The sequence below is a fragment of the Netta rufina genome, assembly GCF_964035555.1.
Source record: "Netta rufina genome assembly, chromosome: 4".
Lineage (NCBI taxonomy): Eukaryota > Metazoa > Chordata > Aves > Anseriformes > Anatidae > Netta > Netta rufina.
Genome location: NC_140127.1, coordinates 31,780,303 through 31,805,924, shown reverse-complemented (window position 1 = coordinate 31,805,924; position 25,622 = coordinate 31,780,303). Strand labels below are relative to the sequence as shown.

At 43.9% G+C, this 25,622-nt stretch overlaps 1 protein-coding gene across 1 annotated transcript in view; it reads right to left on the bottom strand.

The window, feature by feature from the left end:
* DCHS2 (dachsous cadherin-related 2) overlaps positions 1-18,956 on the bottom strand; it is a gene marked incomplete at both ends in the record, with an annotated part of 105,596 nt that extends 86,640 nt beyond the window's left edge. The window contains one exon of the mRNA XM_084286064.1: positions 17,112-18,956. Coding sequence (XP_084142190.1) covers positions 17,112-18,956 — 1,845 coding nt within the window. The remainder of the gene's footprint in view (positions 1-17,111) is intronic.
* Between the last annotated feature and the right edge of the window lie 6,666 nt (positions 18,957-25,622).

The following is a 25,622-nucleotide window of genomic DNA, read 5'->3' as shown; positions in this document are numbered from 1 at the left end:
CAATGACAATGCAAATAGTGCTGGCAAATTCCAGAAATAAAAGGAAACCTAAATGCCAAACCCAAGCATACTTAATTTTGATGTTTTCCATGGCTGATATCACTGTAGTCAATGGGACAGATTAAACTGCTATATGACTACACTATTCAAATTTATACTTAAATAAACAGAGATAGTACTATTATGACAGACAACAAAGAACAAGCCACAATAAAATTACAACTGGTCTTCATCGTCCTACCTAAGACCTAGGTTATTACATAATTACACTTAACCTAATTGTCCTTAAATATCTCAGTAGAGCCATCAGTACAAGGCATTTTCAAATGAATTAAGACAGGAAAAGAAGTTTGTCTTTCACTCTGACACTTTGGACAGTGTTGTCCGATAAGGGTTATCAACAGCTTTGACGGAAGATACTTGTTCTGTCCTCAACAAATTCAGGTGACAATAAGAAAATTAAGAATAATGGCAGTAAGAGGAACAAATGTCTGAGAAATCATCTGAGTATCTATTTTCACCTCTTTTTTTTTTTTTTAAACTAGTTTAAGCTTCCAACTTGAATGGACAAGGAATCCAGAATTAGGACTATGCTTCACAATTACTAAACTCAAAGTAGAGAAGCATCATGGCCAGGAATACAAGAGAACTTAAACTCTGACATAATATGGCAACACTGACAGAACCAGAGTAGTATGACTGTTAATGTAATAAGCTCTGACATTTTAAGAAGTTCTCCAACACATGTCAGCAATTCTCTGCAGGAACAAAACAGATTGACCGCTATCCTGGGTAACGCTGTTTGGGATTTACCAACCACATTGCAGAAAGACAAGAAAGAAAAACTAATAGTCTTTGGTTGACTTAATTAGAAAAAGAAAAACCCTGCCACACACCAAAAATGCATCATGACAGGACTAACTGTTCCGCATTTGTCACGTTGATGTTACTATGTGTTCCTGACTGTTAAAGCATGGAATGCAAATGTTGCTGACAAACATAAAAGCTTTTTTAAGAATCTACTGCCATCTGTAACGTTGAAAGCATGTTTTTTCATATGAGAAAGTTCTTTAACAGCACAGAAAGCAAGTCACCATTCTGGCTTATGATATGAAAATTTATAATGTAATTCTATTGAGCTGATGAATGCTAGAACACAAAAGTTTAACATGAACAATTAAAAAAAAAAAAAAAAACAAAAAAAAACACGTAAGTAAAAATCTCTGTATAATTGGAAACACTATTCTATCAAAATCAGACTTCACAATTCATGTATCTTCCAGTTCATTACGGCGTCACTTACAACATGAAGGGTTTCATGGGATAAATCACACAGTGTAGCACTACGTGCCTTTTCTTAGTGACTTTGGGAGAAAGTATTCTTTCCAGACAGAACACATGAGACAAATGTAATAATTTGAAACAGCTTCAGCTGCAAAACAAAGAAGAAAAATAAACTAGTCACATGGTCAAAGCACAAAAATACAACATTTTGATAAAATTTTAAAAATACAGAAGAAGAAACAAAACAAGCGTTTCTAGTTTGTGCAGAGAACTGGCAGCAATGAAATCCTACCCTGGTTTAAGCACAGCCACAATCCCTCTGACTGCTCAGTACTGGCTTACCTGAAAGCATGTCTGCCTCAATAACATTTGTGTGCTCCATGTTCCATCTATCACTGAGCTTGTAGGCAGAAAGCATTACACTAGTCTGGATGCAAGTCAGAGCTGAACTCCAGAACTGGTAGGTGAAGTGGGAAAGGTAACTAAGTAGTATTTTTAATTCCCTTTGTTACAAACATTAGTGCCAATGGGTGTGGTGGGTGTCTTTTCATACAACTCCCAAGGAAAATAGTGATATCTAAAATTTACCAGGTGTTCCATTTCAAATATCTGCTAGACTTCTAAAAGCTCTCTAGGTACTACCTCTATAGACAGGCAGAAGTACAACTTTTTCCATGCAGGCTAACCACAACCTGGCATTTACATATAAAGAGGACTTTCCAATCAAATAATATAGCTTGTGAATGGTGGAATATTTGCCCTGTTCCATTTAGTATTACATTAATTATAATGTTTTGCTGCAATGATCCCTTTAACATAATCTGATCATTTTAAGACAAGTAGGTACTTACTATATCTCAGTACCTCAAGAATACATTTCAGATGTTATCAAAATAGTTAAATAAAGACAGAAAGATTATACAGATAACTACGGCTGCCACCTTGAACCCATCCATTTCCAAGACTAGAGCACACTGAAATACAATACTTGCTAAAGGAAAAGAGTCTGTGAGACTTACAAATACTTTAAGCTACCCAATGCTTTCCCACATACACTTCACAAACTACACAACTTTACAGTTATACATCTAGTATGCTACCTCTGCTTACTCTAGCCTTAATTACAAGATACAGCTTTACATTTCCAGTAATCCATTTTTCCTGTCTACATTGTATGACAACCAAAGAAAAACTAACACATAGCATAGAGGTCAGTGATATAAAGCTCCACTAAGCAACTAGGGAAGGCAGGAGGCAAATTACATGCTGAGCAGGTGAAATTTCTAGGGCGTGGGAATTAAGCCATTAATAATCTCTCCTGCAGAAATGAAATTAGGTAATTATCTTCTCTGAGTGTTACATCCCACTGCAGTGAATGCAGCTGAGGCTGTATCCTCTAAGACTACTAACACCTGGAAAAAACAACTAGGTGCCAGAGTAACTCATTATCACTCCCAGCAAATGCTAGGGAGCTTCACCTCAGTGCTCCTGCATGGAGAAGTGTTCCTAAAGACATTCACAAATTTATTCCACTTCTACAACCTCATGGCAGGTCCCTCCTTGTCGACCACTGATGTTCAGCCTCCTCCATTTTGTATTGTATTAATTAATATACGATAATTAAATCAGGATTTCAAAATTAAAGAGGCCACTGGGGGAAATACACCAGCAGAAGTCACAGGGCAGGAGTGTAAATAAAGAAAACTGAAATTTCACAGTAACCTTTTCTTTATGAAACAAAACCTCGTGTTGCTGTCTTGGACTTTTCTTCCTCTTTCAAATTTCCTTTCTTAGGTTCTATTTCTGCATGGCAAATGCTATGTTTTGACTTTCTTATCCAGAAAAGTATATCATGAGAGTAATGTCACGACAATTAAGAACACCTTCAGGACTAAAAGTATTTTCCAAGCACAAGTCTAAACCTGTGATTGTGGAAAAAAGTCTGAATTGTACCTGTTTCTAAGGATCAGGAAAAATCTTAACTTACAGATACCACTGTGCACAACCCCCTCCAGAAAATGGAAGATGGGTGCTTGTTTTCTGCCTCAGTCCCTGTGTGAGTGAGTTAATCACTGAGTTATTAGATAAGAAGAGAGAACACTTACACATTTACTTAAACTTCTTTGCTTTTTTTTTTTTTTTTGAAGGATCCAAAAAAAAAAAAAAAAAAAAAAAAAAAAAAGCTTTATTTCCAAACAAAGCCAATGTTTCATCCAGCCTGGAGCACCTTATTAATTTCATATTTAATCTGAAAGGGGGAAAAAGCAATAAAATACATTTCAGGTTTATTCAGACTGAAAGCGTGCATTAATTTTTCAGCTCAGACAAGGTGGGATAAGATGTAAAGCACTGAACCAGGATAAGTGTGATAAAAGAGCTAACAGAAGGCATGACTTTAGTAATGTGAACCAGAGAAGATAATTACCTAATACTGCTACTACTTATTCCGCACTGCTGGCCTAAATGTCAAAAACATACTGATGACCCAGAAATTTCACCTAAAAGAACTTCTGATTGGTGATGCTGGAGTTACTAAAAACTGTTAAATTACTCCAAATCACATAGATTAAAAGAACAAATTAAAAATGGCCCTACCGAATTAATGTTTGTATTTTACATTTTTGAATAATTTATCATATTAAGATCATCCATAGTATCAATGCTCCAGCTACAGATGAAAATGCTGACAGCCTGCCAACCATCTAGAGATACAAAATCCTCCTGGAATTGTTAGAAATATGCATGATGTTCCCGAGACTTTAAATCTGTGTTCTGTATTCCAGTTTGCAAGGAGGTCTCTAATGACTGCCCATATGAGGAGAAGATATACTGTTCACAGAAGCTGAATAATTCTAGGCTACTTATAGTTTAAAAAGTATTCTTGAAGCACTCGCATTTTAAACAAGAGTATCCACGTAACTTTAAAAGAAGCAGCAATACTACCACTTTGTTTTTAGAAAATAATTTGACAATTTAACAAACTTAAATGGACAGATTACTGATAAAAAGTTTGAAAAAAAAAAAAAAGTTTGATTTTTTTTATCAAAAGAAGTTTGATAAAAAGCACAGAAATATCTGAAAGGAAGAAGGTGTTTTGGACGTATATGGAATGAAATGGGGTTATCAGCTTGAAATCTAACTCAAGGAAGGGATTTTTTAGCAGCAATAAACAAAAATAACCCCAAATGCCTATCATTTTACCAGCATATCATCTGTATTTTTTTGTAACTCAGATGTTTACTACTTTAGAGGAAATCTCTTCTTTAAAATGGTTATACTCTTTTTCCATGCATTAATTAAAAATATTTTTTGACCACAGTTTGTTACCCAATGGAAATATGTATCAATCAGAAGTCTCACATACCTACACTCTGACATTACCTTGCCTTAAATGACCAAAACATGTCAAGCACATGAAATAGATATGATTGTGATGGTCTTCAAAAGATGCTGCTGCAACTTACGGTCAGCTTCTGTCTCACAGCTAGAATCTTCCTGCAGATGAGTAGTAAGTAGACCAGTACATTTAATGTTAATCACATTTAGCTTCACACCATTTCAAAACCATATGTGCAAATCCTTAGTAACACAACTTTTCTAGGTGAGCATCCTTCACTTTGACAGCTATATACAAAAGGAAAACACCCTTTTGCTCTGAAAGCTCATCTGAATCTCAGGCAGTGTGCAGATATTCAGAATGTGAAACTCTTACAGCAGCATTCATCCCAGAGCTAAAATTCTTTTTTCAAGTGTTTTTCAAGGGTCTTCTTTTCTCCAATTTGGTACATGCAGCAGTGAAGTTATAAACAAAAGTAGGCTGAATTATAGCCACCAAAGACCTCATACTTATTGCTGCACTATACTTGGCAACCTTTAAGAACTTCACTGATGCAAGAGGAATAGAAGAAGTAAGATGTTTATTCTCCCCAGTCACAATTTCTCATTTCTTGCTTTTTAGGGATGCATCTTATTTAATTGAGTAAATATTAATTCTGAAAGGGATTACAGCTATTCTAAATATTCAGAAGTCCTGAATTATATAGAGCATTTTTAAAAGTAGGATAGGGAATATGAAAGATGACTGTATGCCTCTTGAGGCTTTCTGAAGGCTTCATTAACAATTCCACACAATAAAAGCGTTTTTAGTAACTGCACAGTGACAATATCCACACTCCTTGTGACAGTTCAGGAATCTTCCCTGTAAACCACTCATGAACTTCATCTGACATTCTGAATTTGTTTTATAAATAGTGTTGTTTTTTTTTCATTTTTTTTTTCTCATACACACCTTTTCCAGTAAGAGTTTCCAACCATAACTCCCCAACCAGATAAAGTAACTGGCCATTGAAAATAACAATTGCTTCTCTGGCTGAGTGATTAAAGCCAGAAGTGAATTTTCTCCTGCTTGTCCACCAGGAGGAAGTGGAGAGAGCAAAGAATACCCAAGCTAGAAATATTCACTAAGAGAGTGGCTAAAACACAAGCTTAGAAAAAGACTTGAAAGATGAGCATAGGGGGCAACCTCAGTAATTTTTGGACAAGAGAAAGAAGATGGGGTCTTATTTAACTGGAGACATGTAAGACTCATGTGAGAAAAAAATGGGAGAGAAGCACAGTTACTTAAGAAAAGCCGGAAGCTGCAGAAGCCAAGAGGAGCTGGGCAGGATCCCAGCAGTCACATGAAAGATTTATGGTATCTCCAGAAGGTGCTTAGAGACCCCACGGAGGTCCAGATTCCAGGGGCTTAAAGAATGCATGGCCTAATGAAATAAATCCCCAACATATCACCCAGTGAAGTGTCCCAGCAGAGAGGGAACTCTACCAGCAACCCCAGCTAACCCCTATTTTATTAAAAAAAAAAAAAAGGAAAAAGAAAAAAACACACACACACAAAACTAGAATGAATTCACATGTGAGTTTGTGAGCCAATAGAAACATAGATGGTTAGTCCTTAGAGCAAGAAGATGAGATTTTAACAGCTGTAAAGTGTTGAGCTAATGCTCACGGGGTATGTTGCTTGGTGGATTTTTTCCCCACCATCACATGGAACAAAGCTCAGTATCTGCTATAGGCCTCCTCAGCCCTGGGGTTAGATTAGAAGATATCCAGAAAGAATTACAATGTTCTTAGAGAAAGCACATCACCAGGAATCATTTCTTTATGAGGACCTTTAGCTTCTCAGAGACTCACAAATCAATTAAAGTAAAAGATATTAGACATGAATACTTCAGACCATGTAATTACAACTTGAGTGTAAAATAAAGAGGGAAATAAACAACAGCCTGTATCTCAGTTTTAAAGTGATAAGCAAGTAACATTAAAAATGGAATGGACAGTTAAAGGCAAACAGACAAATACAGGGGTTTGGATATAGGGGAAGACTGGGACTTAAGTCAGTCAGGATAAAAATATGTAGATACTCCTAAACAGAAAAGAATGAGCAGAAATGGGAGTGCCAAGATGAGAAGCTAGCATACTGTTAAAATTGGCCAATGAGTCAGAGGTGAAGGAGTACCTTCCTCACTCTGATATCAGCAGTTATCATAACTAATGGGAATGAAAATGTGGGAATGGAAGTTATACATATTGAAGTTAACATTAAATCCGCGTTCAGAATGAGAGGATCTGACCTAGAATTGTTAAAGAACTTACAAATAAAACTACAAGCTTGCAGCCAAAACTATTCTAGGTCTTAACGAATCCACCTCTCTTGAAAATACCAAAAGGCGAGGCAACAGTGTAGAAAAGAAGAGCAAATGAATGTGGGCACTGCAGTCCTATCATGCTGACCAAAACAGATACAAACTTTAGAACAAGTTCTGAAGACTAGCGAGAAGATAAAATAAGTGGATAAAATACAACATTTTGCCAAGTATTTTGGTATCCTTTTGACAATGGATTTTCTAAACAAACTAAGCTTAATAGATTTAGTCAATCTGCATTTTGTGAAGCAACATCTCTTTCCATTTTTATTTAGTATAGACTCAGCTATTAGTCAAAAGATCATATGGTTAGAAACCAGGTAAGAAGAAATGAAAACAAGATGGAAAGGAAAAGGGAAGTAACAAAGTACATTTTAAGTGGCCTCCAATTAGATATGATAGACATCAGAACCCTCCCAGGAACAGAAATGTTCTCCAAAATGGCGTTTCAACCGTTTCAACAAAAGAGTTTCAAAAACTTTAGGATAACATGTGTCCCATAACTGCAGTGTTCTGGAAATGCAACACATGTTCTGGTCTAAGTCCTGAATGTTGGCCTTGGTCCTCAACACAAACAGCTTCAGACAAACCTTTCAGAAAATGAAAAGCAGTTAGACTTTCAAATTGAGTGTTCCCTCTGCCAGCTATTTTTCCCCTCCAAAGACACAGGCACAAATGAAGAATTAAAAAAAAAGGCAATTAGTGATTAGTTCCAAGAAAATTCAAACCTTACTTCTTTAACTGAAAATTACAAATCTAAGAGATTTGGCAGTTGATTTTTTCAATGAAAATAGAGTGCAAAAGCAGCCTGCTATCAGAACAAAATCATTATAAGACTGCAGCACTGCCAAAATTATTGCTAAAGACATCAACTTCAAAGACAGCTAAAGAAAGAAAAGAAACAAATTCCAGGATATGGAATTTTACTTTAATAGTAACAAAAGGGAGAGAACAAACAAACAACAATAGAAGCCAAATATACATTTTCATCTTTCTTCTTTCTTTTTAAAACCAGAATGAAATGTCCACTCTTAGCTCCTTTAAAAATTATATGGATGTAAATCTAAAAGGAAAAGAATTTTTGAAGTCGTGAGTCTGTCTTCAACTGTAACCGTTGGGGAAAATCATTATTCCAGCGTCACTGGTGATGGAAGCACAGATTGTGTTAAAATATGTGACATTAAGAAAAAGTTCTGTGCTCAGGGAAAGTAGGTCATGTTTGTACTGCAGTTTATTTTGTCCCCTTGCTCCTACAGCACCATGAATACAGCTCTCTCTCTCTCCACCTTGGAGACACAGACACACATTAAATTAGCTGGGATTTTCAAAAGTCAGAGAACCTGAAAAACCCCCAAAGAACAAGTCCTGGCTGATTTCATCGAGGCTTATGTTCCTAAGCTGCCTGCATACTTGTGCAACAAAGGCTCTTTTGAAAACAGCCTTCCAGCTCCCCACTGCCCCACAACTTCTGCAGCCATCAAGGGGCGCGAGGTTGTCGTACAGCATTACCATATGGTAGCATTTTACACTTACTTTGCACGGGCTTAGAGGTCTATGTAAAGCAGAAGGCAGGCAGGAATTACGGAGTTTGTTCATTTTTAAAAACACACATTGCTGATTTGTGCTGTGAGGTAAACAGCCAATCTTCCCCCTGAGCAAATGTTGCCCCATCCTATCACCCCAGCACAAGCTGGCGACTGGATTCTGACGAGGCTCCGAACACCAACTGCCCCTTGGCACTAATGGTGCTAAAAAGCTACTCCAGGGCTACGCTAGAGTAACTACAATTGTAAGCAACAAATCTGAAATGCCTTTGGTGATTTCACCTCTCGAAATGTTATAAAATGATATTCTATTCATTGTCTTGATGAGCACGAGTAACAGTGCTGTGCACCAAATACGCAGAACAGGAACCAAACTACTGGAAACAGAGCAAGCACTGAATTGGCATAATTCCAGCTACTGATCCCCTTCCCCCAAACTTACCTGTGATTTTTAAGGTTTAAATTCTGTGTTGATACATTCTTGAGATTAATAAATTTTCTAATACCACAGCAAAAAAACAACCTATCCATCACAAACTTACAGCACAATGTACAGCACAAGCATTAACAAGGTGATAATCCTTGTCTCAAAGAGCTTATTCTCCTCCATCTGACAGCATCTTAAGACAACTGAAAATCTTTTCGGAACAGAAGTTCATGTTAAAGAACATGCTTTATCTTGTCAATTTCCACATAAGGGCACAACATCACTCCTACAGTAATATCATCAAGCGTTATGGTGGTAAAAGTACCAAACTGAAATGTAGTCAAGAAATTAGCTAATTAATAGAAGTGTATGGAATTTCTTACAGAATCAAACTGGATAAATGTCCAAAGAAATAGCCTATCAAAAGATTAACAGTACATCCCTATGTAAAAATAATTAGGTGTCTATATGAGAATGCTTAATATATAGCCCTACTTTTATATGGAAGCAGAGATGAAGATATCAATAAATCCTTGACTTTGATAACAATCTTTGAGAAAACCTCTTTTCTACAAACGGTCGGTCTATTATCAAGGCAGTCATGGTGCAGAAGGCCAACTGGGAGAACAGGCTCCAATAAACGATTACTTTGGTATGACTGGCCATGAGTTCAGAATTTAAAGAAACTACAAAATATAGGAACTACAAAACATAAACAAATGTGTACTATAAAATCATATTTTCTAGGGTTTTACACATTAGGAAACAAAAGATGGTGTAGCATGTAACCCACCAGAGGCTGAGCGCAGGAGTCTCCAGCAGTTTCTCTGATTGGTGACATACATCCAGTTCCTTGGACGCTGCACTAAACCATATGTGTTTATTTATAATTGTAGAGAAAAAACCACCAAGGCATACACAAGTTGTTTGTCTCACATATGTTCAGTCAGACATTAGTTAAAAAAACTGCCCTTCCTGTTACCCCTTCCCCAGTACCAGATGTAGGTAGAAGCCAGTGGAAGTGGAGCAGACATAAGCATGACAAGCTAATTCCCTGCATGAGGGACATAGCTGAGGAAGGGGGAAGGGGAGACGAAAACACTACACAGGAGTCCCACAAGGTCAGTGCGGGAGATTGAGACATCTGTCAAGGCTGGAAGTCAGTACGTTTGCTTGTATTATAGCAGATATTGTTGTTACCACAACAGTTTTACTCTTAAAACAGTGCAGCCTGTGAGTGCAAGTAAATTGGCATGACAGCATCCTGATTTTTAAGTCGCATCCACAGGAATCAGATGCATTAAAGTCTGGCAGAAATGCAATACTTGTTTTCATTTAAGGAAAGGGAGGAGAGAAGACAGAACCTAGAGCTGCGTCTCTAATGCTGTGCTGTCAGTTACACAAGAGAAGTCCAGTTCTCAGCAAAGCAGTGTCTCAAAGTCCATAGATGCGACCCACTCTGGAGTAAGCTCCGTATCAATGTGGAGTGGAGGAAAAGGAGCGGCAACAAATGCATCTTCCCTTAAAACATGTTCTGCTTACTCTCATGTCTCACCCATGAAGAGTGAGGCTTTGGGGTGTACGGTAAATTTCACCCATGTAAAAAAAAGCCTGGTTAACATTTTCTTTACACTGCCTGGTTTAACAGGGACTGAGCAAGGAATGAGGATGATACAGATTTGGTACACAGAACAATTTCCTTGGTGATCCACATACTTTGGTACATACCTCCTGCATCTACCCTGAAAACCCTAACCTAGTAATCGCCAAGAGAAGGAGGCAGAGATTTTGTACCCACGCACCGCTGGCCAGCATATGGGTCCTTACGGGCACTCCTGCTGCGTTACTGTGTGCTGGTGGTCACTGTGAATGCTGACAGTTACTGCATGTGGTCTCGTATGTGTTAAATAGGATGCAACTGTTTAAATTCCTGCACATTTATATATATATATACACTTCTACCATACATATACACATGTTTATGAGGAGAGAAGTTCTGTTGCTGAACCAAATACACCATTACCGGACATGATCTCCAGGTATGATGCAAATCCTTTGCAATTCTACATTCACCAGAGAAGAATGATTTCACTCAAGTGCCAATGAAATTAAAAAGCTCCTGATTTGCACAGGTTTAAAGAGAGGGGTCTCAAAGAGCTTAGGAATGACTGAATGAACTGTGATTTATAAAGTAATTTATTAAAAATCTACAGCAGTGTTCTTGCTCCTTACCATTTAACAGGGAACAGGGAGTAAGGGTTGCTCAAACAAACCCTAACATTAATGCATCACAGAACAAGTTTCTCCTATGCGCACACTACACCAAATCCCATAAAACTCCTGAGTAGGTTCTAAATCAAACTCATGAATTTTAAAAGACAAATGCAGACTCTATAAATCATTCATGTTTTTTAAGCGTGCAATTAGAAGTTTGTTTTCAAGAATTAATAAAGCAGTGAAATAAAAATAAGGGCTTACTCTGCGATGTGTCAATCCTTTTGCCTGGCAAGCTGGACCTTAAGAGGTTGTGAACTCATATATTTCCCAATGTTTTAAAACCTTCCAGGAAAGACTAAGCCTTCTGCTTACCCAGCAATTTATGAAAATCTATATGGATGATAAACTGACGTTAATGTTTGATAAATGAATAGACAGGCCATACCCAGCCATTTACAGCTTTTTTATAATTTGCTCGAGTGTGGCATAAAACAACTGCTGAAGTCAGCTCTTTGACTAAAGGTGAACACCAGCAAAACCATTACATTTGTGAAGGGGACTGCCTCCCATCAGAAACAGTAGCACACCAACCACTAACCCTGAAAGTCAGTGACTATAAAGGAACTTGCTGAATAACTAGAAACTAAAACAGCAAAAGTTTAAGGCTTCCACTTCCCACTTCTCATATCCATGCATTTTTAGGATCTGTTCTTCCTGCACCTAAAGTGTGCAGCCTGTGCTTAAGACTGGCGCTGAATGGATAGGATCAAGAATTGGACTCTCCTTCCTACAAACTTTTCAGTTATTGAATGGAACTCTTTTCCTATTATTAAAAAGCTAGAGAAGGGCACCAAAATTAGAATTCTGAAGCAAAAGAATATGTAAAACTCCTGTCAATTTAAAGCGATTTTAAAACAATCATTAAAATCATGTATTTTGCTTTCTGAATTTTTTCCTTTCCTCCATCTCCATACAGGAATCATCAGAATATTGCACGGTCAAATAGCCATTTATTAGTCTCCAGGCCCAGACCATCCATACTTGTGAAGCTACGTATTTTATAGATCAAATAAAGTTCAGGGCAGCCATGAAAACTGATTTTATTCTGCAAAGCTATTATAATCTACTGAGAATCTACTGAATGGCTTCTGGAGGGCAAAAGGATATCTGTTGTGAATTTATAGAAAAATAATTGCTTCAAAATCATATACCAAACAGATAAATCATGATACAGTGACTGCTGTCAGGCTTAATAATATAGTATTAATTGGATGGATGAATGAATGAATAGTGTTGCATCGTAATTAGAGGTGAGATGATTGATTTCTTCGCTGTAACTGTAGTTCAGCCTGGCTTTTGGTCTCTCTGTTGTCAATTACAGTAGCTTTAAAATGTATCATTCTAAGTCAACAAACAAAACCTAACTCTTCCCTGCAGCTGAATTCTTTAAATCGGATACAGTGAAGCTAGACCTGGAAAGCTCAAGAAACTTAGAGATGCCCACATGGCCTGATCTCTTCCAGCCTCTTTCTCACGTCTAATGAGGATGAGCCAGATTTTACAGCTCTTTATAGCCTAGTTTGTTGGCTTCATTTCTGTAACCGCAGTATGGATGAAATGTTCTAAAATCAAAATCCTTCAGAGAAAGGACACTCCTTTCAGCTCCTTGCTTCAACATTCAGGGAAAGAAATGGAAGGAAAATGCAGGATGCAGGCTGTCCTGCTACATGGTCAAGGGCCCAATGAAAGATTATGGCTTCCAAGCCTCCATCACTTCAAGCAGGGATGTAGCCTTCATCCCTTTTTATCCTCTTTTCTTTCTTTTTATTTTGCAGAAGGCAGAGAAGAAATGAGGAACAGCTGCATGTTAAAATGTCCTTTTTAGAACCCTCTCCTTCTGGTAGTGCCTCTTGGAAATGTGTATTTCAAGTAAAAACAATTTATCTGAAATATACTAAGCACTTAAACAAAAATCAAAAACCAAGCATCCTTCTTATTATACCTTTAAATATTATTTTATAGAAACCCACAGGCCTTTCCCTAATCATGGACTAATTGCAAGTATACTTAGGTTAGCTTCTAGAGCTTTAAACAAAATCTTTCTTTGCTGTCATTGCATTTACACACCCCTCACAATCTCAGCACCAGAAGGACCGTCATTTTTAAATAAAAGGAACAGAGAAGCTCTAACCAGTGAGCTAAAACAGCTTCCTTAATGGACCAGAAAAGTGCAAGTTGTCATAACAGCGGAATGTACATAGGTCTTTATCATCTGACAGATAACATATGTTTTTTCTCCTCTTCTGTGCTGTCAGAAATCACTCAAAAGCCAATAAACGTATTTTCTGATAAACCATGAAGGAAAATGAACTTAGGAAAAACTACTGACATGGCTGTCACTAATTCATGACAATTTATGTTCTCTTCAAGATGCAATTACAGGCTTGAAACACATTATTATACTTTCCCTAAGAACTCATGTGCAGAATTAAGTGAGCTACACTTCTGCCACGGAGCACCTCACAAGCTCCAGCACACCCTTGCTGGGGAAGCAAGTTTAACCTACCAGTCCCAAACATATACAGAATGTGCCATGCTGTGTAACACAAAATAAACACCTCCATTAAGTTTGAAATAGGAGTTCAGCTGAGAGCTGCAATAAGCCACCAAATCTCTTTCTAACTCTAAGCTCCGCATAGCCCAATAAGGGAAAAATACTCATTTATGCAGGAGTCCCTGGAGGATACAAAGCAGAACTGGCACATTTCTGCTTCACCAAGGTAAAAGGTACAACCTAAGAAAAAGAGGTGCCAACCTGATGTGCTGAATTATTTTCCTTTAAATCAAGTGTTAGCCTGCTGCATGAGAGAGAAAGAAAATATATTGCTGCTTCGGGTAGGAGGCTAAAATCCTGACAGACCTGGCAACTCAGTACTCTAATTCTGAGATAGATGTATTGTACTAGAGAGAACCATTTCAATGAGTATTACAAAGCACCGCAATCACCTAAAAAGCTCAAAAATGAAATTAGTAACGAGAATTTAACCTGTGCTATCAAGGCAGGTCAATGGGAAAACTTTATTCCTCAATTCATTACATTAGGAGTAAGAGAATGGCTCACAAGAGAGACACTCGGTCACACTCATCACCCTTAGGCCACAGAGGTGCAATCATCACAGAGGCATAAATCATCCTCTATTAAACCCAACTGAACTTGCCAAGCTGACACCAAGGTGCACAGAAACAGGACATCATCATCATCATCACTCAGCTGTCCACAGGCTTTGCAATCACATTGCTCCATTAGACTGGGATGAAAAGTATAGAAAGAATAAATAAATAAATAAAAATGAAGAAAGCCAGAGCTGCTCTCACTTTTTGTCCATCTTATCTCCTTTCTAGGTCATACTAAAGATCCACAGAAAACAGACTCATATTATGTTGAATGTTCCTTTACCCAACCTGTACTGATTTGCATTTTGCTTATGAAATAGCCCCAAAGGCTAAAAGTTCAGAAGTGCTGCCACCTCAAAGACCATTCCCTTTCAGCAGGAACCACAAAACACACCCCTTGTTCACCCTGCAGCCCCTGTCCTTTGCTATGTGCCATAATGGTGACCACACCACGCAAACTCAGCCTACTTCTCCTGCACAAGACTTGATTCAATCACCAACGGTAATCATTAAATTTTAACAAAGGTGCATCTATCACAACCTTCTACAAGCCAGAAGTTCAGTAGCCAAAGACACAAAAATGTGATAAACTCTAATAACATCCTCAGAAATCTAGTTATACGTGTTTCACTGTATACCTGTGTACTACTTTCCAATCTCCAATCACTTCCACGCTGATCTTCCCTTTTCTTCATTAAGATTTTTTCCCATTTGTCTGCTCAGATTTCTGATCTCACCTGTGTTATTTTCTTCAGTGATGCGATCATTACATTGCCACGCTTCTTTCTATCTTAGCCAACATAAACAAACACCACTTATTTTTCAGGATGCAGATTCTCCTTTCCTGGGCAATCTGCACTGGAAGGGAGAGCCTTTTGCCAACACAGAAAACCCTGTCCCCATGCCTGGGAAACAGCAGTGGTTCCAGCAGCTGCTGAAACCTCTGTGTCCCCTAAGTGCAGTGCAGTTAATTCCTCCAACCAGTGACTTTCTACAGAACAGCAGAAACCAGTGACAGACAGGCTTAAATGCAAGTTGACACACTTCATTTATCTACCCCATGAGATATTATCCCAAAGGCAAGGAGGCAGAAGGGAACAATAACCTAACTGATTATCACAGGCAGAGTAAAAGGCTTCACAGAAGGAAAGAAATCTCCCATTAACAGCATGCAGTGAAGAACACAAGGGAAAAAACTGCGCAGCATTTTGTGGCGTTTGTTTTCAGGAGCAGCGATAACATATTCTGGGGTCACCCCCTCTTCATGCTAGCTCTGAAGTTCAAGAGCCAAGTGAGAGCCAGGACTCCTACCAAAGATCCTGAAAGATGGCTTGGTCAAAATAAAACTATTTTCTTCATTCACAGCATGCAGAAGCTCCAAGAGCAATGAAAATGAAATCACCTGCTTTATGAGAGCTTTTCCTGCTTATGACAGGTGAATAGGATGAAAGCAGGGAAAATGGATTGGAAAAGGGTATTTTGAAAGGGGGTATGTTTAAGGATTAAACCTATTAAGCCTAGTGAGAAATGTGGGCATCACTCTGATGATACAGGATTAATCTGTATGCAGAAAGACCAGCTTCCTTCCCCGGCAGCCCAAGGGATGCTCATTTGTTATTCCTCCCACACTCTTGGTCACCTTTGGCGTTAATCTCGCAGGTCTGATCATCCACCCATGTAACCTGCCTTTTTCCTACTCTCTAAGCAGGATCATGGCAGCCTGGTGATGTTTGCAAAACTCAGCACACCCCGGATAATACCCTTGCACGTGGTGCTTTGACCTGCTAGAAAACCTACACCAAATAAACAACAAACCCAAGCATTTGTATTTCTATTTTTTTTCCCCGGGTCCTTCAAGCAGCGCCTGTCTGACCAAACCACAAGCACGAGCTGCTGCGTTTCAGCACCACGGACCGCAGGGGCCCCGTGCACCTGCCCCGCAGCCGGGTTCCCTTGTCGCTTTGGGATATGAGATACAAGGCTGAAGGCTTTCCAGTGTAGAAATTCTGAAATTTCCTTCTGAGCTAAAGGCAGAAGGGATATCTGGCAAAGCCTGGCCTTAAAAAACCTCCATTCAACCCCACTCACAAAAAAAAAAGAAGGATTTTTGATGGACAAAAGCGGACATTTTTTCTATTATCATGAATCATTTTCTGTAAAGGCAGGGTGAACTGATTCTCTTCATTATCAGAGAGAGCTCTGATAACATTACAAAGCCCCAGAAATGCTTTTTAATGTCAGGTTCCTCTGTGTCACACTTGCCCTCTGCTTTAAAGTTCCCCTGTGTGCCATACTTACCCTCCGAGATGTGTGATCTTACTGATTTTACACTGAGGACTCTCCCAAATCCTCCAAAGTGGGCAGCTTAATCAGGCTGTTTAACTGTGTAGGGCTTGGAGAGAGCCGGCACCTGAATCTCTCTGCAGATCCGAGCTTTTGTGCTCATTACCTGGGCTGCATCACGTTGCAGAGTGTGTAAGCAATGTTTCTATTTTAGGGCAGAAAACCTAAGGCCCTAAAACCAAGAAAATAAACACCCGTAGGCTGCGTAGGCTGTGACTTAGCCACTGCAGTGCACGGCGCCGCTGCTCCCATCCCGCCCGGACGGCCGGGGCGGCCGTCGGGGGGACGGGACCGTGGGGGCGGGCTGGCCCTCGGGGGGACACGGCCGTCGGGGCGGGCCGGCTGTCGGGGGCACGGGGCCGCGGTGGGGCCGGTGCCGTCGGGGGTGCCGGCGCCGTGGTGTCCCGCCCCGGGGCTCACCTGCAGCAGGCAGCGGCCAGGCGCGGCGTGCTCGGGGAGGCGGCCGCGGTAGACGCGGCGCTCGAAGCGGGGCTCGTTGTCGTTGGCGTCCTCCAGGCGGACGCTGAGGCGGGCGGAGGCGGAGCGGGGCGGGCGGCCGCCGTCGCGGGCCACCACCCGCAGCTCCAGCGCCGCCTGCCGCTCCCTGTCGAGGCGGGCGCGGGTGCTGACGGCGCCGCTCCGCGCGTCGATGCGCAGCAGCGCCAGGGCCGCGGGCGCTCCCTCGAGCGCGTAGCGCACCTCGGCGTTGGGCGAGCCCGGCTCGTCGGCGTCCGAGGCGCTGAGGCGCAGCACGGCCGTGCCGGGCGAGGCGGCCTCCGAGACGGCGGCGCGGTAGTGGGGCTGCGCGAAGGTGGGCGCCTCGTCGTTGAGGTCGGCGACGCGCAGCAGCAGCGGCTGCTCGGCGGACAGCGGCGGCGCGCCGCCGTCGCGGGCCACCAGGCGCAGCTCGTAGAGGTCGCGGCGCTCCCGGTCGAGCGGCGCCGCCACGCAGAGGAAGAAGACGCCGGCGCCCGCCGGGCGCAGCGCGAAGGCGCCGTCGGCGCCGCGCAGGGCCAGCGCCACGCTGGGCTCGCCGCCCGCCTCGTCGGCGTCCGAGACGGAGACGCGGGCCACGTAGTCGCCCGGCCGCGCCCCCTCGGAGACCCGCGGGCCGCCGCTCTCGGTGAGGAAGAGCAGGCGGATGGCCGGCCGGTTGTCGTTGACGTCCAGCACGGCCACGGAGACGAGCGCGCTGGACACCTCGGGCTGCGCGCCGCCGTCCCGCGCCTCCACCACCAGGCGGTGCAGCGCCCGCGCCTCGCGGTCCAGCGGGCGGCGGAGCCGCAGCACGCCGCTGCGCTCCTCCACGGCGAAGTAGCCGTCGGGGTCGCTCTGCCGGCGGTTGATGGCGTAGCGCACCTCGCCGTTGGCGCCCAGGTCCGGGTCGGTGGCCAGCAGGCGGCACACGGCCGTGCCCGGCGCCGCGTCCTCCCGCAGGCGCGCCCGGTACTCGGCGCGGCTGAAGGCGGGCGCGTTGTCGTTCTCGTCCAGCACCCGCACGGCCACCCGCAGCCGGCCGCGGCGCCGCGGGCTGCCGCCGTCCCACGCCTCCACCACCAGCCGGTGCTCGGCCGCCCGCTCCCGGTCCAGCCGCCGCAGCAGCACCAGGTCCAGCGGCTCCGGCGGCGAGCCCGGCGCCGGGCGCCCGTAGCGCAGCGCGAAGAGCGGCGGCTCGCCGGCCGCCAGCAGCGCGTAGCCCTGCGTGCCGAAGCGGCCGGCGTCGGGGTCGCGGGCGGGCGGCAGGCGGAAGGCGGTGCCGGGGGGGCTCAGCTCCGACACGTCGAGCCGCAGGCGGTCCCTGGGGAAGCGCGGCGGGTGGTCGTTCACATCGGCCACCGCGATCTCCACCTGCACCACGTCGCCGCGCAGCGTGGCCGCCGCGAAGCTGTAGCGCGCCCGGCGCTCCCGGTCCAGCCGCCGCGCCGTGCGGATGATGCCGGTGTCGGGCTGCACGTGGAAGTCGGCCAGCAGCGCCGACTCGCCGCTGCCCTCCGACAGCAGGAAGCCCCCCGGCGGCAAGGAGCCCTCCGGCAGCCCGGCGCGGATGTCGCCCACCAGCGTGTCGGCCGGCAGCCCCTCGTCCACCGCCAGGCTCAGCTTGTAGGCCGGCGCCGCGCCGCCGCCGCCCGCCGCGCACAGCCACAGCCACAGCGGCACCAGCGCCCGCCCCGACGGGGCGGCCGGCGCCGGGGCTCCGCCGCCGCCTCGCCCCCCTCGGCCGCCCCGGCACCTGCCGCCGCCGCCGCCCCGCCGCCGCCCCGCCATGCTCCGCCGCTGCGCCGGCAGGAGGAGAGCCGGCGAGCCTGCGAGGCGCTGCGAGGACGAGCGAGTGCGAGGGGGCGGGCAGGGCGGCTCCCCGCCGCCGCCGCCGCCGCCACCGCCCCGCGCAGCCCCCGCCCCGCCGCCCCCCGCCGCCCCCCGGCGCTCGGAGGGCCGGGGTTGGGCTCGGGCAGGAGCGGAGCGCCCCGGGGAGCTGGGGCACGCAGGGGCACGGGAGAGTATTTAAATCGGACGGAAACCTGCAAGAAGAAACGAGGTCCCTATATTCGGCCAGGCTTTTTTCTCGCCTTAATGTTCGGGTCCTCGCTTTCTAGGCTCGCTCTTTACCCCAGCGTTAGGTCAGTGAATAGCGCTCGGCACGGCAGGGAAGCGCTTACCAGAAATAAGCTCTAAGGAGGAACTTAGGTCGGCTTGAGGGGGACCACGATTTCGTTCCTTTTTCGGTATTCCTGACTCCCGTATCTGACTGGGAAGAATTAGTGTTTCTTCGGCGCCACCGAGAGTATACGGCATCATATAAATGCTAAGTACCAGACATCCATCTTCCCGTGAAAGCTACGTGCGATGCTTCAACAGTTACCTGCAGCCTCCTGCTGCTCCCGCTGCTCCCTTCCCAAACTCCATTTCCCCTTTCTCCTGCCGGCCAGTCGGAGAAAATCACATTCGTCCTAGGGCAAACAAGTGAAATCGGGGCAAAGAAAATAAAGTGGCAGGAGGAGTTGCTGCAGGTTAAGTCCTCTGCTAAGAAGGAGTGTGGGACACTTGGAAGAGCAGCTCTTTTGCTAGTTGCTACCCTGAGAACAGCTACCCACGTCCCTCTGGTGCCAGAGCACCAGTTCCCTGAGGAAGGGGCAAAGCCGCTGCAACAGCCCTAAAAGTATCCATGTAGGGGAGGAGAAGGGAAGAGAAGTGTGGCTTTTTCCCACGTTGCTATAACCTAAAGAGTCCACATATCCAGGTAAGAGGGAAAAGCAGTTTCCAAAGTCTAGAAATCTGCACGCGTGTGTGCCTGCATGTGCAGGAGGGGAGACGCACGAGATCATATCACTACATCTGACTGGCCTCCCTACGTAGAGAGACAGGGCTGAGCAAAATCTAGATTTTGTCAGATCTTCTTAGGCACAGCGCAAATTCTGAGAAAGTCTCTGTATATTTATATACTGCGATAATTACAAGCATAGAAGCAAGAAGGAAACGCTGAGGCCCTTGCCAGTTCCATTCATATTCATTGAGAAAACACATGGATCCTCCCCAAGTCACAGATGTTCAATATGAAAATGCCTGAATTCCATTGAATCACAGCAAGTTTGGAAAAACTGCCATGTCCCATGCAGCCCATGCAGTCACTAAGAAAACATGTGAATCATGTTCAATCAGGCGCATTTGCTGAGGAAATAAACAAAACCTGCTGTTGCCAAGCTCAGGCAGTGCCTAAGGAGCAAAGTTCTGTATTCAGATACAGCAAGCATGGAGACAGCTGGAAAAAAAATTAAAAAATTAAAAAAATAAGATGGACTTAGCTGTCTGAGGTTCTGGCAGTATTAATAGATAACCCAGCATCCCTGTCTTTTGTGAGACCAGGGCATGTTATCAGTTTTGCATCAAGTAAAGCCATGTAAAACCCTGCCCAACTGCAGCTTGTTTCCAGAAATGCTGCATCTTTGGGACACCACAGATGTGCTGCCTGCTTCAAGCCCTACCTTGTGAGTGCTTCTCCACCTTCTTTGTCCTTCTGCCCTCTCTGAGCATTTTCTTCTTTTCTCCATTCCCTTCTTAAGCTTTTTCTCCCCCTCTCTTTTGCCGTGTTCATGACCTCATTCCTTTTCTTCCACAAATCACAAACAGAAGTTTCTAAATTTTGAGGCGATGCTTGCAGTCTCCTGGATATATTTAGCTACCCCCGCTGTTCCCCATCTTCCCAGTGACATGCTGACCTACGTGTAAAATAGAAGTGGCATCATGTCAGACATCAAGGGAAACCACCACAGCGACATTAACCCAAAGGAAGGGTGCAAAGTTTCAGTGCACTACCCAGACATCCCAAATGAGCCACTCTTGCAGCAATGACACTTGGCTGCTACTTAGATCTTCTACCTAGGCTTATGGTGTAGAGAGCAGACAGGATAGCGTGCTGCGTATTTGCACCTCTACCCATTTTGTTGCACTTAGACGTGACCTTGTTTGAAGGCAAGGGATGTTGGCCACAGCCAACTGCTTTCCTGGAGGTGACCATCCCTGCCTTCGTAGGCAGGTGAAGAGCTCACACCAGCACTTCCAAAGCAGTGACGTTTCCAGCAACCTGACCTTCCTCCAGGCAGCCCGGTGTCAGCACCGCTCTGCTGTGAGAGGCAGGGACCTGCAGTGATCCCGGGGCAGCTCCGTGTGCCAGTTCAGCTCTCCTTGTGGCAGGGACCCAGCCTCTGGGAAGGGAGCAAGGAAGGGAGCGGAGGCAATAACTGGATCAGCTGCTCAAATGTAACTGTCCCGTATTTGTAAGTCAATGCTCACCATGGTTTAATCCTCCTTGGGCTAATTGGAAATTCTTCCTCCTTCAGGGAGAATTAAACTGTAGCAAAGCAAAGCTGTGGTACAAATACTAGAGCACAAACGATCACTGAAAGAGATCATGTTGCCACAGCCATGAAGGCCCATCACTGATAGACTTACTGGTACCTACACACATCGCCTTGCCCACGCAGCAGCTGTGGCAGCTTCAGACGTGTCCCCCCCACACTCAGGACCCATGGAGCTGAGGTGGTGCTGAAGCAGCATGACTGCTTCCCTTCCTGCAGCAAAGTCAGCCCACAGCAGCTGCTCCAGCCAAACCAGCTGGCTCTGTACTGACACAGAGCGGGAGCTCTTCAGGTCCTTTCCAGCATGCATCATATTGGGAGGTAGCAGCCAGCTGAGGGCAGAGGGTGGCTGAACTGCTCCAGACAGAGCTGAAGGAAACAAAAGGAAGAGTCTTTCCATGAGGTTATTTCCTGTGCTGTCTGAGGATGGTGTGGTGTCTGCTGCTTGTTATTGCCTTTCAGCCCGTGGGCACCGTGCTTGCATTTCTGCCTAGCAGGTGGCATTCCCTGATCCTCTGTGGGTTTGCTTTTAAGGGCACAAATTGGTTTAATCAATGCTGGAACAACAATTTCCGTTAACCCCAGTGTTATTTTTCCTACGCTGGACTGCAGAGATCCCATACAAATCACCTTTCTGGCAGAACTGTGGGGTGGGGAAGCACACTAATATCTCCAACTATTGCAGCTGGATCTAAGGAAGAATGCTTGTCCACAGCCTTACCGGCTGGGGTCACTATGAATACTCAGCCTGGGATACATGATGCATGGAGAAAGCGTTAACTTTGCAGATCATCAGGCGTTTCATTATTTATAGCTCCCCAGGCAGACGTATATTGATTTCAGCAACACCTCTCTGAAGGAGTGTCAGCTGCACAAAAGATTTGTCGGTGACCAAATGAAGGCTGGTCACAGTGACTGTACTAGAAAGCAATGTACGGGACTTCTTTTTCTACTAACACAGCACAATGTAGTTAAGAGTGATTTGATTTTATTTCATTTTCCTGGGAGCCATGCCGTCACTCTTGAGCACAAAGTGTTTTGCAGAACTCTTTTTGCTGCGGAACAGATGCTTGAGCATTCACTAATCAAGAATCGTTTCGTTGCCAGAATCCAATGGGAAATTGCATACCTGATTTTGCCTCCCAAGATAGAGGCTTTCAAGCTGTTTTGAGAGAATGAGGCTACAGGTAGGAAAAGTAGTAGTTGTTTTTATTATTGTTATTATTGTTGTTGTTGTTGTTATTATTATTATTATTATTATTATTATTATTATTATTATTATTATTTTCTTTGTAGTTCCAGGTGTGCTGCAGTGCCTTTGCCTCTGTGGAGTGGGTGTTGCTGCTGCCTTCCATGTGCGATTACTTCAGGATTTGTCACTCGGTTATAACCATCTAAGTAAGATTGCCTAGATCAATATCTTCACATTAACTTTATTTCTAGCTCACTTACCTCATGTGCTATCATCCAGGCCTAATCTGTCCTGAAGTTGTGTTTCCATCACAGACCTTCGGTAATCTCTCTGCCATCAATCTCACTCCATTTTTACTCCTCGCCTTTCCATCTACAGGCCAGAGCACCACACCATGTGTCAAGTGTACTGCTCCTAGCAGCATTGCAGCCAGCAGGTAGGTTCACCAAAGAGCCTGGGAAATCCGAATTTCTTCTTCTGTCCACATCACATTAATCCTACTATTGCCAGCAGGATGAAGACCCTTCTTGTTTATGTGTAATATATAACTGATCCTTTTTTTTTTTTTTTAAGAAGAAAGTTTCTGAAAAAAAACAAAGTCAAATTATATATGAAATTAAATACTAACAGATATAAATGAGATTCTGCTAGACCGGTGTTCATTCACATTTTGACACTCTATTCACTTATATATATACATACATATATATACTCTCTCTATATAGTTTATAAGCTTAGCCACAGATTTTATTATTCTAACAACAATATTTATCCAAAAGCAAAAGACCCTCTATTTGATTGCTCTTTACTTCCTTGTGTGGTTTGCAGTGTATATATCAACTACTAACATATTATAAACTTATTTCTAAAACAGAAACAGGAATTTTTCTCTTGTCTGTTTTCCTGACAAACCAGTGCAGGTTTGAAGCAACCCCTTTAAGATGGAGAAGGGTTCACCCTTTTGGGCCAGGCAGGAAACACATAAGAGGTTTTGACTGTATGAGTCGCATTTCACATGCAGCTGTCTTTTGCATCTGCTTACCAACACTGAATCTGGAATTTAGTGATGTCTTTAAAATTTGGAGGTGAACTCTGGGAAGCTTGAGAAGAAACAATCCCAGGTCAGATTTAACACTGTAACCTTCTTTGACCACTGTATTGACTTTTCACGAGTAAAACAAAAAGCTTTACAACCATATCCGAAGGCATAAGAAGCCTGCAGAAGCAGGATTGCTCTGACCTAGCTCTTCCCAGATTTCCCTTCAGGGAAGTCATTTAGCCAGCATTAACTGTGGTTAACGCTGCGCACAGCACCACTGGTGCCAGCAAGTCAAAATACAGTAGTAGGAAGTTAAAAGTCAGCAGCGTTCAGACTACAAACAAGATGCACACAGTAAGGATGGCTGCAACAGGGTACTGTGGGATACGATGCATTTTCTGCCACTTGCAGTCTTTAAATCAAGATTAGACGTCTAACAGATACGTTCCCTTTCAGTCACAAATTATAGGGCTTTAGGCAGGAATTACAGAGTAAAATGAAGTCAGGCTAAATGATTTGAATGTTCCTTTCTGGCTTTCAAATCTATGAAAATCCCATTTCCCAGGGCAGCTGCCCTCATCACAGAAGAACAGCCCACACAGCGCGCTGGAGATCTGGAAACCTGCTGCTATCACTTCATCAGAGCAAGTCCCTGCTGGGGACTCGAGCTTGTGGCACTGAGCGGAGAGAGGGTCGGCACAAAGCTGGATCTTAATATGCTCCAGTCACTATGCCAGCCGATTCCCTCGCTGTTCGGAGCTTAGTAATTATTTAAAATAGCTATAAATCGGAAAGGGGCTTTGCTTTTAAAACTAAAATACACTGTAATCCACGTGTGAATTAAGGCCCCTGGCTATTTTCACGCACACACACGCAAATTAAAGGCAACTAACTAACCAGCAGTTTCTGAGCCTCTGCACTCCTTTTCCAGATGATAATTTCATAAGGAGCTTGAACGCCTGAGTCTTGGCTGCTGCGCTCCAGCTGACACTAGCATAATTACGATTTTGAAAGGTTTGCCTGTTTTCTTAAACCGTCTAATAAAAAGAAGGTGGGTGGGTGTGTCTATAAATACACAGGAACAAAGCAATCCTCGTTTTTCCACTGTGTGAGTGCCCTGACCTGCTGATTTTCAGGACACACAGTGTTACGCTGTCCTACACATTGGTGTGTGGAGGTGACAGCCTGCAGAAGCCAGAGAAGAGCGGATGTTTGCATTACCTTCTGCAGCACGTTTGTTTTTGCTGGCAGCTAGAGGTAAACTGCTGGTTAGCTAATTCTGTTGATTTCATTTTGGTAAGTGGTGGAGGAACACCTCATGGCTTTTGGGTAGGCACCCATTTTTACTATGTGTGAAAACACATTCGTGTAAATCCTAATTAATGGATCCTGTTTGCTTGAAAGTAAGCCAAGACCAAATGCTGGAGATGAAGTCGATTGCCTGATTTAATTTAAGGCATAGAAGCAGCATCTATAAGCAGATTTCTGCCAACTTCCTCCAGCCGCTTCATGTCCGTAGGGGGAAATCTTATTTTTATGATGCTCTCACTGACTTATTCAAGGTCTTCATCCTTTTTTACAGAGTTTGTCTTTACAGAATCTTTATAAGGCTGAAAAGGTTCATTATCACCATTCCACACAGGGGAGCACATGCAGATGTTGAATTACTTGTCCACAGGGCACATTTGCATCGTACAATGGACAAAGTGCCTTGAAGAAATGCTGACCCTGATTTTCAGCAGGTGATGCCACAGGAGCACTCTCAGGTTGCCAAGCCTGAGGTAACAGGTCAAAGGGGCAGGTTAAGTCCCAGACAAGCCCAAATATCCCCTCATTGCGGCTTCCAG